General features: G+C 51.5%; 2 protein-coding genes across 5 annotated transcripts in view; one reads left to right on the top strand and one right to left on the bottom strand.

Annotated features, from left to right (window-relative positions):
• STRIP2 (striatin interacting protein 2) overlaps window positions 1-16,604 on the bottom strand; it is a 93,779-nt gene extending 77,175 nt beyond the window's left edge. For 2 of the 4 annotated variants that reach the window (XR_007772141.1, XM_050936848.1), the window contains exons 1-2: window positions 16,476-16,604; window positions 7,831-7,900 (exon numbers count right to left, since the gene is read on the bottom strand). Coding sequence is in view for 2 of the 4 variants with exons in the window: in XM_050936848.1 (XP_050792805.1) it covers window positions 7,831-7,900; window positions 16,476-16,604 (199 nt within the window). In the remaining 2 variants the exon portion in view is untranslated. The remainder of the gene's footprint in view (window positions 1-7,830; window positions 7,901-16,475) is intronic. The other 2 variants (XR_007772142.1, XM_050936849.1) reach the window with 1 other exon arrangement.
• LOC127043168 (troponin T, cardiac muscle-like) overlaps window positions 1-19,293 on the top strand; it is a 255,113-nt gene that overhangs the window by 96,915 nt on the left and 138,905 nt on the right. The gene's annotated exons all lie outside the window — the stretch shown is intronic.

Below are 19,293 nucleotides of genomic sequence, written 5' to 3'. Positions count from 1 at the left end.
CTATTAAAGTGAGGGGGGGATCCATAATTACTGCTCAGCTAAAAAAATAATATCATACACATAAGCCAAGACCCACTGAATGTGTGAACCAGCACCACTGTCGTTTGCTAGAATGGCATTTTAAAATCTAATTGACAACACTATTTATGCCACTTGTTTACTTTTTTGCATTTCACCATTTCTAGTCGATTGCACCCTCAGGTTCTCTGGCCCGAGCCCATGGGAGTTGCTGGTACTGCAGGGAATGTCTCCTCAGGATTATTTTTGAAGTTCTTTCTATTGCCGTGGAGTTTTGCAGTGAAAGGGGCCACAAAAATCTGGGGACAGATAGAAATAATTATGATTTATCTTCCAAGAAGAATGAGGATCAGAATCCCAGCTGTGCAGGGTAGTGAAACTGAGAGTGTCACGACTGGGATGTGGGCAATCGGGCAGGACTAGCAGTCAGGCTGAGTGGCTGGAGCAGGCGTCAGAAGCCAAGCCTGGGGTTAGACGCAGAGTTGAACCAGTGACGAGAAGTAAAGCCAGGAATTGGAGCCAAAGTCCGAAGCAGAGAACAAGAATGAGGTCCATTGTAGCACCGAGCCAGGTACCGCCAGGCTGCAGAGACAGCTTCCTGGAACTCCCTCTGTGCCTAAATAATGCGCCTGGAGCAATCAGAGGTCACGGTGGTGCTGTCATTGGGTATTCTGTAAGAGACACGTCCTGTGTTGCTTATTCTCCTATAGTGCATGGATCGCAGCTACGCCTTGGCTGCCAGGGTGGAAGCGTTTGTCACTGAAAGCCCTACAGACCCCGGTTCTGCTTGGCTGGACTCTTAGAGGCAGAGACAATCCCTGCTTCAAGGAACTTGCAGTGTACCCTAAAACCAAGTCATTCAGGCCTTGTCTACACCACACAGTCAGCATTCATCAACAAAACAGTGGAGAGTGACATACGACAACGCTCCTCCCGCTGATTTAACTCTCCTGCCACACCAACAAAATAAAACCACCTCGACGAGAGGCATGGAGCGTTTTGCGACACAGTTAGATCAATGAAATGTCAGTGCAGACACTGCACTTGGTTATATCACCGTGAATGGCCTCCAAGAGGCGTCCCACAGTGCCCAACCTGTATTTGGTGTCAGATGTGACCCAACAGTCTCCTTCTACAGGAAAACCCAATACGAACTGCAGGAGGTGGGTAATTCTATCTATAATTTATGACACTATGAGAGTGAAGGCAACCCTTTTACAGACTGTGTCCTACGGGACAAACTCTGATGTTTCACCGGCGCATTCCAACCCGCTATCACTTTCGCACTAAATCATCAAGCTGCAATGCCGCAGAATGACGTTTCATGGGCTCCAAAAGCCATTTTGGTACCGCAAGCTCTTGAGAGGCTGAACACCACTCAGGAAGAATCGAGATGGCCCCGATTCCTGATATTCATGCGATAAGGGAGAAAACTCCAGGAATGTCAAGTAATCGATGCTCATTTAAATGTGGGTTTGGGATCGCACGAAGGACAGCCAGGACAACATCGCTCTCCTCTCTCCAGCGGTGGAAGGACACCTCACTGACAAAATGTACTGCAACTCCATCTGCACTAGCAGATCCTCTGCTTAGAAGCCCAGAGCTAAAAATAGTGACCCTATTGCAGTTTGCTGGCAGGAGTATGCTCAAGACCCTCTGACAATTACACAGCAGAAACAGCCTGAGTCATTGCACTTGTAAGAACACAGGGCCTGACCTGTGTTTAACTCCCTCTCCCCCCACTTATCCTGACCACCGAGCAGGGCACCATGAAGCGATGAAGGGGAACAACAGCTGAGTAACTCTCACTGTAAAGTAATTCCTGCCCTGGAAAAACAAACACCAAACAGCTCAACTCTCCTGCTGCTTGTTACCAGCTGCCCTGAGGATTATTCTGAGAGCGCTGCCAGCTCTGCTTGGAGTTTGGAACGCGGGTGTGATAAAGCCACTGAGAGAAACGCTGACACGAAACACCAATACACTAGGAGTCAGCCTGTCCTAGTCATAAGGGCAAAGCATGCGGCTCGGAGCTTAGGTTCGGCTCAGACAGACACCCAACAAGAGGGGGACTAGGAAAAGGACAGGAAGCCTTTCACTTTTCAGCCCAAGCTGACTGTGGTCAAAAGTTGTTACCAGCTGATGGCTATGTAGGAGCCTATGGAAGTGAGCTGATGAGTTTCGCAGTCTAGATCGCAATCACTGTCCTCAGCATCTTTCTGGTCAACAGGCCAAGGGACCAGTAGAAAATGACCTTGATGAGATCTTTCTGAGCAGGCAGATGCGACGGGTTTGGTCACAAGGACCCATCTTGGGACTCTTACCTGATGTGCTGAGACTACCTCCAAGCCCGTTTTCTCTGCCAGTTTGAGCCTCCAGAACCCTGCCTTGTTGAGTCAGACACACGAGTCTGCTGCAACACAGACCCACACCCCCCAAAGCTGCAAACTTAGCTGAAAACAGCTTAAGAAGCGCTCCTGTCTCCAGCACCCAGCTCCCAATGGGATCCGAACCCCAGATAAATCCATTTTACTCTGTATAAAGCTTATACAGCAGGGTCTCAAACACGCGGCCCGTGGAGTTATTTGCTACAGCCCACCAAGCTCCCCGCACCTTCCCCCCCGCCGCTATTTCCTGCAGCTGCCAAGTTCCCCTCACCCGCCGCCCCCCCAACCCCCAATGCGCTGCCTCCCAGTTCCTCTGCCTACCTCCAGGCACTTCCCGCCGCCAATCAGCTGTCTGGCAGTGCTTAGCTCTTTCCAGGATGGAGGAGGAGGAGCGGGGAGCTGCACACTCAAGGGAGGAGGCAGAGAAAAGGTGGGGCAGGGATTTGGGGAAGTGGTTGGAATAGGGGCAGGAAGGGGGCAGAACTGAGGCAAGGCCTCAGGAAAGGAATGGTGTGGGGGCGGGGCTGGGAGCAGCGGGGTGGGGTGTCAGTGATGCAGCCCTCGGGCCAATGTACTAGTCCTCACATGGCTCTCGTGGTCATTTGAGTTTGAGATCCCTGATATACATGGTGAACTCAAATTGTCCACCCTTTATATAGCTGCATGAGAAATGTGCACAGCTGTTTCCTCACCCAGGTATTAATCACTCACTCTGGGTTAATTAATAAGCAAAAGTGATTTTATTAAGCATAAAAAGTAGGATTTAAGTGGTTCCAAGTAATAACAGACAGAACAAAGTAAGTTAGCAAGCAAAATAAAACAAAACACGCAAGGCTAAGCCCAATACATTAAGAAACTGAATGCAGGTAAACCTCACCCTCAGATGTTCCAATCAGCTTCTTTCACAGACTAGACTCCTTCCTAGTCTGGGCCCAATCCTTCCCCTGGTACAGCCCTTGTTAGTTCCAGCAGGCATCTCAGGTGAAAGGCAGGGGATTCCACATGACTGAGAGGCCTTTGTTCTGTTCCACCCCCTTTTATAGTTTTGGCACAAGGCAGGAAACCTTTGTCTCTCTCTCTGGGTTCCCATCCCTCCTTCTAAATGGAAAAGCATCAGATTAAAGATGGATTCTAGTACCCGGTGCCAGGGTCACATGTCCTGCAAGCCCCTCTCCATTCCTCCAGGACTGGCCTGCATGCATGCAGTGGAGGCTTGCGGGTAAACAGAGCCATCTACAGTCAATTGTCTAGTCAATGGGAGCCATCAAGCTTCCAAACCACATTAATGGCCCACACTTTGCATAATTACAATAGGACTTCAGAGTTAACTTCGTATTTCTAGTTTCAGATACAAGCATGATACATTCATACAAATAGGATGACCATACTCAATAGATTATAAGGTCTGTAATGATACCTTACAAAAGACCCTTTGCATAAAGTATATTCCAGTTATATCATATTTACACTCATAAGCATATTTCCATACACATATGGAGTGCAACATCACAGCGGGGGGGGTAAACATTTGAGAGGGACGGTGCAGAGAGGTTTCCACTCTGTCTCCCTGGGCTCCTCCAGTTCTTGGAGAGTACTTCGGAGCAGTCCTCTGAAGCTATCCTGAGATCTTACTCCCTGGTGGGGAAGTGACTGGGCATTGCAGATCCACCATTAATTATTTAATACCGCCTCCAATTCTAGGTAACTATTTGGGATGTCCTCAATCTATTGCTTATGTCTGTGTGTGCTTAAATCTAATAAATTGCAGTTTTAGATAAGAAAACGCTTAGTCGTATTAAAGTTTCAACAGATAGAATTGCTGTGTTCTCACTGATTTATTCGTGTGGGTGTCTGGAGCGAAACAGTTAAGTTACCACTGCTTTGGGTTTTGAAAATCCTGGGTACCATCCCCTTGCCAGCGTTTAAAGACAGAGCTAATTAGACTCAACTCTGGGTGTGGCTACACTACGAGGCTTTTAGCGGCACAGCTGTGCTGCTACAGCCATGCCGCGAAAAGCCACGCAGTATAGCTGCTGTTTGTCAGCGGCTGCTGTTTGTCCACCCCCCCTCCCCTACCCTGAATAGCGGCTTTATTGACAGGAAAGTGCTCCTGCTGACAAAGGGCCGTTCACACTGGCGCTTTTCATCAGTGAAACTTTTGTGGTTTGGGGTGTGGGCTTCTTAAAAAAAAATCAACAAAAAAAGCCCACGCGCGCACACACACACACAACACACCCCTGAACGACAAAAGTTTTGCCGACGAAGAGCCAGCGTAGACAAAGCCTGACCGCCATTGTTTCTGTTCAGTGATGACTAGCGGTGAATCGCTGCTGTCAGGACAGTGGTGGAAGGAAAGACAATGCAGAGGCTACACTGGCAGTGAGATTTCCTGCTATCCAGTGAAACCACTAAAGATCTAGGTTAAGCAGTAGAAGCTCAGAACAGGGCAGACGTGTTTGTGAGTGTCCAACAGAGGCAGCATGTGACCAGCAGCGGCAGAGTAAAGCATCAGCGGCAGCAGCCAGCCAGTTGCAGACGTGCACAGACACCACAGAGACACTGCTCGACACCCCCTCCCGGGGCAGAAGGTGAACCCTTGTGAACATGCCTCTGAACTCTGGGTCTTTGCTAACCAAATACAGCCAGCTGGGAGCTGGGTGCAGCAGAGGGAGCGGGGAGTGATGCGTTAAAGGGACGTCGGACTTTCCCACTGCAAGGTGGGAAACTGAGGCAAAGAACACTGCTCAGGGCACAATACAGTGAGGTGAGATTACATGATTTGAATGTGGCTGCGGTGTTTTCCCAAACTAATACTTGGTTCCCTTTCATTAAAAGTTCTCTCGTTACACAGAGACTCCAGGCTTGCAATAGGGGAAGTTCTGCCTCTGAGAGGCACCCAGGGTGGTGGTCCATGTTTGCAGATTACTGGCTGGGGGCTCGAGCTGGTTCTGTTTTGCAATGTTAAGAGGAACTCCTACATGTTGAACTCAGCCCTTGCTGCTGCTGATTCCACCTGGCAGAAAGGTTATGAACAAAATAAACAAGCAGCAGCGATTGTAACATTTATCACAACTTTTCAAGATTTTGAAAAAAATTCTCACATGCAAAAAGAAGAAACGAACATGTAGGGTTCTCAGCGCCCACAAAATCAAGCAAATAAGGTCATAAATGGATTCTCAGTCATCTCCAAGGGGTGCCTGGAGGATTAACCAGCCAATGTGTGCAAAGCCCTTTAGACAGATGGGAAGCAGTAGGTTTAAACATGAAGAGCAGTCTCCTTAATTATCACCATCACACGATTGATCTTCATCCTGCTATTGCCATTCACAACTATCATCTGAACAAAACAGGAAGCAACGTCCACCGACATGAAAATACGTTTGGCAGAATTTGATTTAAAAAAATAATTTAATCAGATAATACGGACTTATTTTTATCCATTTAAATGTTCACAGTTGTGCAAAATTCTGGGTTTTAAACATTTTTACAGTTATCTGGGTTTTATTCTTACTGATTTAGGTTTTCAGAGTGGCAGGAAAGCAGAGGGGAAGTGAGAGAATTATTGAATGACAGTAGAAGAAGTTAAAGCAGAATCCTGCTAAAAACACAAAGCATCAACATCCTATGCAATATATACAAAGTAAATATTCTTAAATCAAATTCTATTAAGTTCTCAAGCAGCATTTTTCAAACTCGGCCTATCTAAATTATGGATACCGATGAAAATATATTTTTGTCGATTTCTATGATTAAATCGACTTTTACCGATAAAACCAAATTTTCCCACGGCTACATGTAAAGAATCTGCTGCACTTCATCTTGGAAGGGATCCTGTTGGCAAACTCTATGCTTATATATTCTGATTTTGTCTTGCACATGGACCTCCACCACCCATCTAACTTTTCTAGGTGATCCTTCTTGAGGTTATCTGCTCGTCTTAATTAGTCATGTATGTGTGAGTACATCTTGGTGGGCAAACAAACATGTACGGAGATTGACGGTTTTTTCTAACTAGACGATAAATCTATATTACAGCAAAGGCCAAATCACCTGGCCTACATACAAACATGACCTCAGGGTGTCACATCACTCAGCGTTCTAGCCCCTAAGGGACCATTTGGTGTTGGGTACATTGACCTACAATCCAATATAAGCAAGAGAGGAATCTTTGCTGATGAGGGTCCATGGAATGACGATAGGGGTTCATAAGGCCCCGCCCTGGGAAACATCTGGTATGGTACATGAGTCTTGGACTGCAAGAGCTCAAGGCTCTGAGCATCACGGAAGAAAAGAAACCTGGTTTATTAATGTTCATGTACGCCCACCTCTGGCCTATCCCAAAAGAGGATCCAACCCTGGTCCAGATGCTAGGAGTAAGGGCTACAAGGAAGCTGCACAGATCCACTCACATGAGCCTCCATCGTAACTGAAGTGCTCATCTCTTGCTCAGAACTTTCCCGGGCAAGATGAACGCTCCCCACCATTCATGGCAGCTCAGGCACTGGCTGGCTGGCCCATCGATACAGACATCAGTGAGAGGAGGCAATACCAACCCTCTTTCCCTGTGAGAGAGCCCGAAAGGGTTTTTTTAACATGATCCAACATCCAATGAACTTGGGGAGATTTACACGTCGGTCAGGCGAGGTGTTGCCTTAGACATGGAAGGTGCACACCACTTTAGAAGTGAGATCAGCGCATCTATGCATCACCACGGTCTCTGTTCAGTGATTACGAGAGGTGAAGCACTGTTAAGCAAGTCTAGGGGCTATGCCTTACACTTGTCTGTCTTTCACCACTGTCCTGACTGCAACGCAGAGGCAGCACTGGCAGTGAGGTTTCCTGCTACCCAGTGAAATCACTAAAGATCTGGGTTAAGCAGTGGAACCTCAGAACAGGGCAGAAGTGGCAGCAAGCACCCAACAGAGGCAGCCCATGACCAGCAGCAGAGTCAACAGCCAGTTGCAGACATTCACAGCGAGCACAGACACACTGCTCAACATCCGCTCCCAGGGGCGGAAGGTGAATCCTTGCGAACACACCTCTGAGTCTTTGCTAACTAAACCCAGCCAGCTGGGAGTTGTTTTGTTAGAACGGCCTTCACCAGGAGCTTTAAGGTTTGCCGTGTTACATATTTCACTTCCCAGCCCGAACTGCAGCACAGTTAGGTAGCTCTTGTTCCACCCCAGAAGTGGATGCATTTCCGTGAAGGGTGACGTAATTCCTCTCTGCTGTGCATGACTTGTAAAGCCCTTTGGAAGGAAAGGCACTCTATAAATATAAGATGACTTTATTCAATATATATCTCCGACTGAACCTGTCTTATTCTACACGTGATTTTATACCCAATGGGTGCTGACTTCAATAGCTCAGTAAAACTGCTGTGCGGCAAAGATCTCCTCTCGCCTCCATTTTTTGCAAGTTTCTTTACCTGATAATTCAGCAGCGTAGCCGTCGGCATCCCCGTACTCAAACTCCACACTGGGGCAGTCCATGGAGCCCTGAGGGGAGAGAGATTTCTTTGTGAATACAAAGACAGGAAACCGAGGGGCTTGTCTCACACGTCCAGGAGAAATGGGACAATCACAGTCAATACACACACACAGACTGTGCAGTCCAGGGAAGAACCGTCCGGGTTGAATGCAGCATCTCACTTTGCTGCATCTTTTATTTATAGCTTCAGAATATTCTGCTTAAAATAAAGAGCTGGAGGAGACAAGACGTTTCCATCAGGCCCATGTAGTAGCCGTTGGGTTGTCAGGAAAAATCAAGGCAGCCCCAGGTGAGGGGCTGGGAGAATGTTGGGAGGATGCCAGGGGTCTCTCTGCACATATTTCCCAGCACCAAGGATGAAGGTTTCCATTAAGGCTTATCAGGAGCATGTCAAATTAAACCACACCGCGGCCTTCAAATCAGGGGACACTTACCCAAGCATATATGACCCTCATTACTGACCCAGTTCTCCAGAGCCGGGTAGAAGGATCTGTTGCCCTCCTCAAAACACAGGGTCAATTGGGAAGAGCTATTTATATCAGCCTCTCAAAGCCATGTTTGGGCACCTCTGCGGCGTGACAACAGGAAGCAGGCCAGGCTTCCACAGGGCAATACGCAGGTACCGCATGCTCCCACAACCTGCCGCAGAGTCTGGCTCTTACAAAAAGGACCTGGCCTTCTTTTAAATGCATCATTTCTCAGCTGATCATGTTCTGACCTATGGTACAAATGGAAACCCAGTTTGCTCCTAAGCAGAAAGCTCTGGTATGATACAGTGAAACGAGCCCCCCCCCCATTTAAACCACCAAAGAAGAAAAAGCCCCTCATACCCACGTGGGAATCCTCAAACACAAATGGAAAATCCCTTCCCGGGATGTTTTCCTGAACAGGGGCCATAGAGAAGGATCTCGACGCAGGAGTAATCTCAGCAATAGGCTACTCACCGAGTGAGGTACTACTTAAGGTGAGTAATGGTGACAAAGTCACGTACTGAAGTTTTGTTGCTTTTTTTTTAAGATTGTCTCACATCGGCTGATAAAGGTATATAATGAAGTGAGATCTGGATAACAGAAGTACCTAATAATAGTGACATTCTCCCCACCCCCTTTTATGAAATGTGACATTCTCTTTGTTTCCACAAACCATGTTCCAACAGAATTATACAGGCATCTTTCACGTTTCCTAGGAGTCGACAAATTATCACTACAGTCACCATCCATTCCCTTTTTCAGCCACGTAACAATGTCCCGTGGCTATACTTTGGCCTATATGGAATACAATTTCTTTGCCTATGCATGTGTCTTTACCGGATGGAAAACATGAGATCTGAAATTGGTTATTGGGGCATGAACCTTTTGTAAATGATCATCATAAAGAAGACAGCAAGTTGAGTAAACACATGCAACATCTCTGATGAGAGAGACAACACATGGGAGACCTACAAATACCGCAAATATCAACTAAAAAGAAGTGACTTTAAAACCTGAAAACTATCAGTTGATAGGTCAGGTGCAGATTAAAAAAAAATTCCACCATTCCAAGCTAAATCCTGTTTTAGTGTTAGAGCGGGTGCCAGCAGTAATAGTTTGCATCATCAATATTCATAATCATGAATGACAGATAACATCTGCAGAGATGGTCAGAACAGGGCTTAATGCAAAACCCACTGATGTCAGCAACAACTCACTGGCTTCAATGGGCTTTGGATCGGGCCCAAAATGCACCACCATCACCAAACGTGGTGAAGTTTTCCAAATTTTTCCTCCAAATGTTCAAATCACTTCCAATGATCGGGCATCGTATGTCCTTTCAATATACAGCAGAACCTCAGAGACACGAACACCAGAGTTATGAACTGACGGGTCAACCACAGGCCCCACTGGAACCAGAAGTACGCAATCAGGCAGCAGCGGAGACAAAAAAATAAAAAACCAAATGCAGTACAGTGCTGTGTTAAACGCAAACTACTGAAAAATAAAGGGAAAGCAGCATTTTTCTTCTGCATAGTAATGTTTCAAAGCTGTGTTAGGTCAATGTTCAGTTGTCAACATTTGAAAGAACCATTTCATTTTGTTCAGTTACGAACAACTTCCATTCCCGAGGTGTTCGTAACTCTGAGTTTCTACTGTACCCATAATGCACAGTAAAATCCTCCTTCTCAATTAGGCCCATGGAACAATTTGTGGTTTGGAGAGGGTCCCATACGAGGAAAGATTAAAGAGGCTAGGTCTCTTCAGCTTGGGAAAGAGGAGACTAAGGGGGGATATGACAGAGGTCTATAAAATCATGAGTGATGTTGAGAAAGTGGATAAGGAAAAGTTATTTACTTATTCCCATAATACAAGAATTAGGGGCCACCAAATGAAATTAATGGGCAGCAGGTTTAAAACAAATAAAAGGAAGTTCTTCTTCACACAGCGCACAGTCAACTTGTGGAACTCCTTGCCTGAGGAGGTTGTGAAGGCTAGGACTACAACAGCATTTAAAAGAGAACTAGATAAATTCATGGTGGCTAAGTCTATAAATGGCTATTAGCCAGGATGGGTAAGGAATGGTGTCCCTAGCCTCTGTTTGTCAGAGGGTGGAGCTGGATGGCAGGAGAGAGATCACTTGATCATTGCCTGTTAGGTTCACTCCCTCTGGGGCACCTGGATTGGCCACTGTCGGCAGACAGATACTGGGCTGGATAGACCTTTGGTCTGACCCGGTACGGCCGTTCTTATGTTCCTAGACCGAGACATTTTTGAACCATCACGAGCCAAACCTGAAAGTCTGGCTGAGGTCTACAAGTACCACAGGATTAAAACTTTCCGACCATTACCAAACTCCATAGAAGACATACTCTGGGTGAGAACTGGCAGGTGAACTTCCAGAACAATTAGTTTGTTTTTGAAGAAACTGGGGATGGAAAAATGAATTTATAATAGGGAGCAAGTTTCAACCTTGGTTATCTCCCCGACATTCCACTGCCCAATAATCCCCATCAGTGGAGGAGAAGGCAGGCAGCATGATTCAGTGGGTAGGCATGGACCAAATGGCAGCAGCTGGAAGTGCCAATACGCCTGCAAAATCCAGCAGATTTCCACAGGGAGTGAAAAGTCCCTGGGCCGAGGACCGCACAAGATGGCCGACTGTACGGGACAGAGTAAAACTGGGAATTAGGTACTTCTGGACCCTAATCCTGGCTCTGCCACCAATTTACAGTACAGCTTCAAGCAACTCCCTTCTTCCTCTATGTCCCATCTATAAAGTGGGGATAACACCCACCCCCTTTAAATTGCATTGAGAAGACTCGTTATGTCTGTATATTTAGCACGCTAAGGAAGTGTCACATTTGCTGTTTTTGGCCCTGGATCCAGGAGAAACAAGCAAATATGAAAGACCAGTGACAGGCTTAAAATGCGAGAGCTACCAGGGCTATGATGAAGGCACTTTGTACCTTTGGGAGCCTGGCCCCCTGGTTTTCCAATGGTAAAGTGTCTTTAGCTGGAGTAGGTCATGAGGTCTCAGTTCTTACATTCACATCTTTCTGATTACCAACTTACTTTATTTCTCTGTTTGAACTCCAGCATGATTTTAGCAGACATTATTCTGAGCACTGTTCGAGGTAGACACCAATGCTTTTTAGCATCGCCACCGTAAATCCCTGCTTTCAAATGGCATAAGCGATTCATCTCTAATTCCAGCTGTTCATAAAATATCAGGCCAAATTCAGTCCTGTCTTAGGTGGGTGAAAATCTCCTGAAGTCAATGGATTTTGCCTGTGATAAATCACTAACAGGCTGAATTTGGCCAACTGCCTGTCACAATCACATTGGAGACCAAACATGGTGGTGGTGGGTGGGGAGAAGACTGATATGATTTTAAGACCCAGTGTCCCATTACCTATCTGTACTAGAAAGCCGACATGGCCCCGCATAAACGCCCTCAGGACCAGTCAACATTATCAAGCACTTGTTCTGGGTTTAAAAGAAAACAAGTCAGGTCCTGCAAGGAGTTTTCTTGGGATAAACAGTCAGTTTTACCATCAGCCCCTGCAGAATCACAGTGGTCACACAGCAGGCCAGCAGCGGAGCCAGAAATAGAACTGAGATGTCTCGCCACCCTGTCCCCAGCTCCGTCAGACCCTCCGTTCACACCTTTAGGGAGCCTTGACTGCACAAAGGGCAGCACGTAATCAATGCTTAGGCCAAATACACTGCAGTTCTGAGCTCTAAAGCCTCAGAGGAATTCAGTTAAGACCTTGCGCCTGCAAACATTAATCCACCCAGAAAAGGGGCTGTGACGCACAGAGCTAAAACCAAAAGAATCCTGCACCTCGGACCCCAGAAAATGCACTGACTGTGTCTGTGCCCATGTGAACTGGGTGTGCCTGGAAAGAGACCACCTCTCTTGCATCTTGGTTAGTGCCAAGCCCAAGTATGAGCTATGGTTAAACTAAAGCTTCTAACTCGTGCCTGCAGAGCATAGGGCAGCATCAACAGGTTTTCACAGTTCACGGCCAATCCTGTACAACCAAGACAGCCTCCTGCCACCCACCTGCGTTCTACACATTAAGCTCTCACTTCATAGGTCTATTCAGCTGGGTTACCCCAGCATCGCAGTTCATCTCTCTTCTACCACATTCAGACCTAGAGTTAAACCGAGAAGTGGGTAAGCGATTCCCTGGAGCTGGCATCAAAGAAAACCCACAACCGTGGAGATGAGGTGCCCCAAATCAGAGCTATAAACTCCCCAAAGAATGTCATAAGCAAAAGGGATGGAAATGGCAGGAAGGAAGTTACAGCAGGTTTTGGCTGAGAGAGAAATGAACTGAAAACATGTTTGGTAGAGCCTTGGCTGCACTGGTACTAATAGGCAGAGACAAGTCCCATCCTCCTCCCTCTGAAATCAACTGCAGCCTCAGTGAGACCCTGTCCTCTGCCACTTCTGCCCCCTCTCAACCCCTCTGCTCTCTTTCCCATGAGCACCTCTCTACTTTCTCCCATGCTGGACCCGGGGTCCTCCTTGATCCTACACGTCACTTGGTGGCCGTCAAATCACTCCTCTTCCCATAGACTCATAGACTTTAGAGTCAGAAGGGACCAATATGATCATCTAGTCTGACCTCCTGCACAAAACAGGCCACAGAACCCTACCCATCCACTCCTATAACAAACCCCTAACCTATGTCTGAGTTACTGAAGTCTTCAAATTGTGGTTTGAAGACCTCAAGCTGCAGAGAATCCTCCAGCAAGTCACCCGTGCCCCACGCTGCAGAGGAAGGCGAAAAACCTCCAGGGCCTCTGCCAATCTGCCCCCAAGGAAAATTCCTTCCCGACCACAAATACAGCGATCAGCTAAACCATGAGAATGCGGGCAAGACTCACCAGCCAGCACTCAGAAAAGAATTATCTGCAGTAACTCAGATCCCATCCCATCACAGACCACTGGGCATACTTATCTGCTCATAATCAAAGATCAATTGCCAAAATTAAGCTATCCCATCATACCAACCCTTCCATAAATTTATCAAGCTCAGTCTTAAAGCCAGATATGTCTTTTGCCCCCACCACTCCCCTTGGAAGGCTGTTCCAGAACTTCACTCCTCTAATGGTTAGGAAAGAATCCTGTGGCACCTTATAGACTAACAGACGTCTGTTAGTCTATAAGGTGCCACAGGATTCTTTGCTGCTTTTACAGATCCAGACTAACACGGCTACCCCTCTGATACTCTAATGGTTAGAAACCTTCATCTAATTTCAAGTCTAAACTTCCTAGTGTCCAGTTTATACCCATTTGTTCTTGTGTCTACACTGGTACTAAGCTTAAATAATTCCTCTCCCTCCCTAATATTAATCCCTCCGATATATTTATAAAGAGCAAGCATATCCCCCCTCAGCCTTCTTTTGGTTAGGCTAAACAAGCCAAGCTCTTTGAGTCTCCTTTCATAAGGCAGGTTTTCCATTCCTCGGATCATCCTAGTAGCCCTTCTCTGAACCTGTTCCAGTTTGAATTCATCCTTCTTTAACATGGGAATCCTTCCCACAGCAACCCTCTCGTTAAAATGATACTGGTTCTTTTATAAATCTAACACAATGCACGTCAGGCTGGTCTGGTAAGCCCCCAACTCTGCTCGGTGCAGCCTTCCTCCTTCCATCTCCCCTGGTTCCCTATCAGGATTATAAACTCTTACAGACATCTATGGGACTCCATCCAAGTGTTAAATAAATACTGCTAACAATCAAGGTAGGAATTAAGAATGGCCACACTGGGTCAGACCAAAGGTCCATCTAGCCCAGTATCCTGTCTATCGACAGTAGCCAATGCTGGTGCTCCAGAGGGAATGAACAGAATAGGGAATCATCAAGTGATCCATCCTGTCACCCATTCCCAGCTTCTGGCAAACAAAGGCTAGGGACACCATCCCTGCCAATCCTGGCTAATAGCCATTGAATTTATCTAGTACTTTTTTGAACCGTGTTATAGTCCTGGCCTTCACAACAGCCTCTGACAAGGAGTTCCACAGGTTGACTGTGTGTTGTGTGAAGAAATACTTCCTTTTGTTTGTTTTAAACCTGCTGCCTATTAATTTCATTTGATGACCCCCAGTTCATGTGTTATGGGAAGGAGTAAATAACACTTCCTTATTTACTTTCTCCATATCAGTCACGATTCTATAGACCTCAATCATATCTCCCCTTAGTCGTCTCTTTTCCAAGCTGAAAAGTCCCAGCATTATTAATCTCTCCTCATACAGAAGCCGTTTCAGACCCCTAATCATTTTTGCTGCCCTTTTCTGAATCTTTTCCAATTCCAATATATCTTTTCTGAGATGGGGCGATCACAACCGCATACAGTATTCAAGATGTGGGCGTACCACGAATTCACATACAGGCAACGTGATATTTTCTGTCTTATTGTCTATCCCTTTCTTAATGATGCCCAACATTCTGTTCGCTGTTCTCGCTGCCGCTGCACATTGAGTGGATGATTTCAGAGAACTTTCCACAATGACTCCAAGATCTTTCTTGAGCGGTAACAGCTAATTTAGAGCCCATCATTTTATATGTATAGCTCGGATTATGTTTTCTAATGCGCAGCACTTTGTATTAAACTGCCCAACTGGATGATACCCAGTATCCATCTAATCAGTATCCTCTCACTGCCTGCCAGAACCAATCACTTCAGAGAAAGAGGGAAGAAATCCCGTAATGAACAATTATGAAATAACCTGATGGGAATGGCAGTTTCCTAATCCCTGGCAGCTGACTGGTTTCTCATGCTTCAGGGAATCATCCGACGGGTGTAACTCAGGGATGTTAGTCTCTCTGTATGTACCGTATTGGACGGTTCACCAAGGCACCCAGAAGCAGGCAGCACTCAGACACGACAGAGATGGGCGCTCACACCAAACCCAGGAGATAAGAGGCCAGGCCTAGCCTGGCAAAGCTGTGGCTAGAGGCAATGCACCTGAGCTGGCAGAAGATTGTTCCCACCCGTCTGACAAATCTCCACCCCCTAGAAGGATCATTGCAGAGCAGGCACCCGGTGCGTCTCTATATGGGTCGCACGCCCCCACCGCCTTGGGTGCCAGTCACTAGAGTAGCCACCCTAGAGGGGAACCCAGCCTTCTCCTTCAGCCCCTGCGGCCAGAGCTTCTCCCTGGCCCTGGCTGCCGGTTTCCCAGGGGGGGAAGGTCTGACAAGTCTCTCCCCACTTCAGCCCCCGTGGCCGGACCCCAGCCCGCCCAGCCCCTGCACTTTCCGCCCAGGGGCTGCCCCTCATCGCAGGCTGGTGCTTCCGTAGCGGGTCCAGCCGGGCCGGGAGCGAAGCCGCAACAGGCGCCGCGGGCTGAGCGAGGGGGGAGCGCGGGGTGCCCAGCCCCAGCTGCTGCTGTACGTCCCGGCGGAGGGAGGTGGCCGGGGGGGGGGGTGTGTAACCCGATCCGGGAGCGGAGCGGCCCCGACTCGAGCCACCGACCCACTCGCACCGCCCGGCCCCTTCAGCATCAGCACCCGCCCCGCGCCCAGCACCGCCTGGCCCCATCAGCACCCGCCCCGCGCCCAGCACCGCCCGGCCCCGCTCCGGGGGAGCCCAGCACCGCCCGGCCCCATCAGCACCCGCCCCGCGCCCAGCACCGCCCGGCCCCATCAGCACCCGCCCCGCGCCCAGCACCGCCCGGCCGGGCCAGTAGCGACCGAGGCACCTGTCGCTGGAGCCTCCCCGCCCTAGGGAGGAACCAGCCCCGGGTCGGGGCGGATCGGGAGCCCCGCGGGTCTCCGCCCGGGCGGCTGCGAGCGGAGGCTAAAAACAGCCAAGAGACCCCCCCCCCCGCAGTTACCCCTGCTCCGCCGGGCGGGCGGGGGATCCCGGAGCCCCGGGCGGGGCAGAGCGGGAGGGCGGTCCCGTAGCCCAGGGCGGTGGGTCCCGAAGCCCAGGGCAGGGCAGGGAGTCTCGGAGCCCCGGGCGGAGCACAGCGGGCGGGGGGGCCCGGAGCCCCGGGCGGAGCACAGCGGGCGGGGGGGCCCGGAGCCCCGGGCGGGCTCCCCCGGCAGGGCCCCAGGACCCCGGGCACAGCGGGGCGCCCCGGCCCCCTCTCACCTCGGACTCCTTCCGCGGGCTCCTGAAGAGCTCCCGCCCCTTGGCCGCGGGCTGCAGCGGCCTCCCCTTGCCGGGCGCCCAGTCCCCGGGCCCGGCGCCGCCAGCCACGGCCGCGCCCGCCTCCTCCATGCGCCCCTCTGCCCTGCCCGCGCCAGCACGTGCGGCTGAACCCCCCCCCGGCTCGCCACGCCCCACGCTGCCATTGGCTCGCTGCCCCGCGGGGGACACACCCCCAGACGCTGATTGGAGCGGCTGCTGCTGGGGCGTGGCTGAGGGAAAGGACACCTGGGGCCACGTGAATTGGAGCTGGGCAGGGATGTGGGGGGCTCAGGCCCCAGGGGAAGAGGGAGAAGCTGCTGCTCCAAGGGAAAGGGGGAGGCTGCTGGCCCAGGTGGGATGGGGTGAAAGGCTGCTGGCCCCAGGGGGAAAGGGGGAGGCTGCTGGCCCAGCTGGGATGGGGTGAAAGGCTGCTGGCCCCAGGGGGAGAGGGGGAGGCTGCTGGCCCAGCTGGGATGGGGTGAAAGGCTGCTGGCCCCAGGGGGAAAGGGGGAGGCTGCTGGCCCAGCTGGGATGGGGTGAAAGGCTGCTGGCCCCAGGGGGAAAGGGGGAGGCTGCTGGCCCAGCTGGGATGGGGTGAAAGGTTGCTGGCCCCAGGGGGAGGCTGCTGGCCCAGCTGGGATGGGGTGAAAGGCTGCTGGCCCCAGGGGGAAAGGGGGAGGCTGCTGGCCCAGCTGGGATGGGGTGAAAGGCTGCTGGCCCCAGGGGGAGAGGAGGAGGCTGCTGGCCCAGCTGGGATGGGGTGAAAGGCTGCTGGCCCCAGGGGGAAAGGGGGAGGCTGCTGGCCCAGCTGGGATGGGGTGAAAGGCTGCTGGCCCCAGGGGGAGGCTGCTGGCCCAGCGGGGATGGGGTGAAAGGCTGCTGGCCCCAGGGGGAAAGGGGGAGGCTGCTGGCCCAGCTGGGATGGGGTGAAAGGCTGCTGGCCCCAGGGGGAGAGGGGGAGGCTGCTGGCCCAGCTGGGATGGGGTGAAAGTAGGGTGACCAGATGTCCTGATTTTATAGTGACAGTCCTGTTTTTTGGGTCTTTTTCTTATACTGGCTCCTATTACCCCCACCCCCGTTCTGATTTTTCACACTTGCTGTCTGGTCACCGTAGGTGAAAGGCTGCTGGCCCAGCTGGGATGGGGTGAAAGGCTGCTGGCCCCAGGGGGAAAGGGGGAGGCTGCTGGCCCAGCTGGGATGGGGTGAAAGGTTGCTGGCCCCAGGGGGAGGCTGCTGGCCCAGCTGGGATGGGGTGAAAGGCTGCTGGCCCCAGGGGGAAAGGGGGAGGCTGCTGGCCCAGCTGGGATGGGGTGAAAGGCTGCTGGCCCCAGGGGGAGAGGAGGAGGCTGCTGGCCCAGCTGGGATGGGGTGAAAGGCTGCTGGCCCCAGGGGGAAAGGGGGAGGCTGCTGGCCCAGCTGGGATGGGGTGAAAGGCTGCTGGCCCCAGGGGGAGGCTGCTGGCCCAGCTGGGATGGGGTGAAAGGCTGCTGGCCCCAGGGGGAGGCTGCTGGCCCAGCTGGGATGGGGTGAAAGGCTGCTGGCCCCAGGGGGAGAGGAGGAGGCTGCTGGCCCAGCTGGGATGGGGTGAAAGGCTGCTGGCCCCAGGGGGAGAGGGGGAGGCTGCTGGCCCAGCTGGGATGGGGTGAAAGGCTGCTGGCCCCAGGGGGAGAGGAGGAGGCTGCTGGCCCAGCTGGGATGGGGTGAAAGGCTGCTGGCCCCAGGGGGAAAGGGGGAGGCTGCTGGCCCAGCTGGGATGGGGTGAAAGGCTGCTGGCCCCAGGGGGAGAGGAGGAGGCTGCTGGCCCAGCTGGGATGGGGTGAAAGGCTGCTGGCCCCAGGGGGAAAGGGGGAGGCTGCTGGCCCAGCTGGGATGGGGTGAAAGGCTGCTGGCCCCAGGGGGAGGCTGCTGGCCCAGCGGGGATGGGGTGAAAGGCTGCTGGCCCCAGGGGGAAAGGGGGAGGCTGCTGGCCCAGCTGGGATGGGGTGAAAGGCTGCTGGCCCCAGGGGGAGAGGGGGAGGCTGCTGGCCCAGCTGGGATGGGGTGAAAGTAGGGTGACCAGATGTCCTGATTTCATAGTGACAGTCCTGTTTTTTGGGTCTTTTTCTTATACTGGCTCCTATTACCCCCACCCCCGTTCTGATTTTTCACACTTGCTGTCTGGTCACCGTAGGTGAAAGGCTGCTGGCCCAGCTGGGATGGGGTGAAAGGCTGCTGGCCCCAGGGGGAGAGGAGGAGGCTGCTGGCCCAGCTGGGATGGGGTGAAAGGCTGCTGGCCCCAGGGGGAAAGGGGGAGGCTGCTGGCCCAGCTGGGATGGGGTGAAAGGTTGCTGGCCCCAGGGGGAGGCTGCTGGCCCAGCTGGGATGGGGTGAAAGGCTGCTGGCCCCAGGGGGAAAGGGGGAGGCTGCTGGCCCAGCTGGGATGGGGTGAAAGGCTGCTGGCCCCAGGGGGAGAGGAGGAGGCTGCTGGCCCAGCTGGGATGGGGTGAAAGGCTGCTGGCCCCAGGGGGAAAGGGGGAGGCTGCTGGCCCAGCTGGGATGGGGTGAAAGGCTGCTGGCCCCAGGGGGAGGCTGCTGGCCCAGCGGGGATGGGGTGAAAGGCTGCTGGCCCCAGGGGGAAAGGGGGAGGCTGCTGGCCCAGCTGGGATGGGGTGAAAGGCTGCTGGCCCCAGGGGGAGAGGGGGAGGCTGCTGGCCCAGCTGGGATGGGGTGAAAGTAGGGTGACCAGATGTCCTGATTTCATAGTGACAGTCCTGTTTTTTGGGTCTTTTTCTTATACTGG

This window comes from Gopherus flavomarginatus, chromosome 1 (assembly GCF_025201925.1).
Source record: "Gopherus flavomarginatus isolate rGopFla2 chromosome 1, rGopFla2.mat.asm, whole genome shotgun sequence".
NCBI lineage: Eukaryota > Metazoa > Chordata > Testudines > Testudinidae > Gopherus > Gopherus flavomarginatus.
This window is presented reverse-complemented; position numbering and strand designations above follow the sequence as displayed.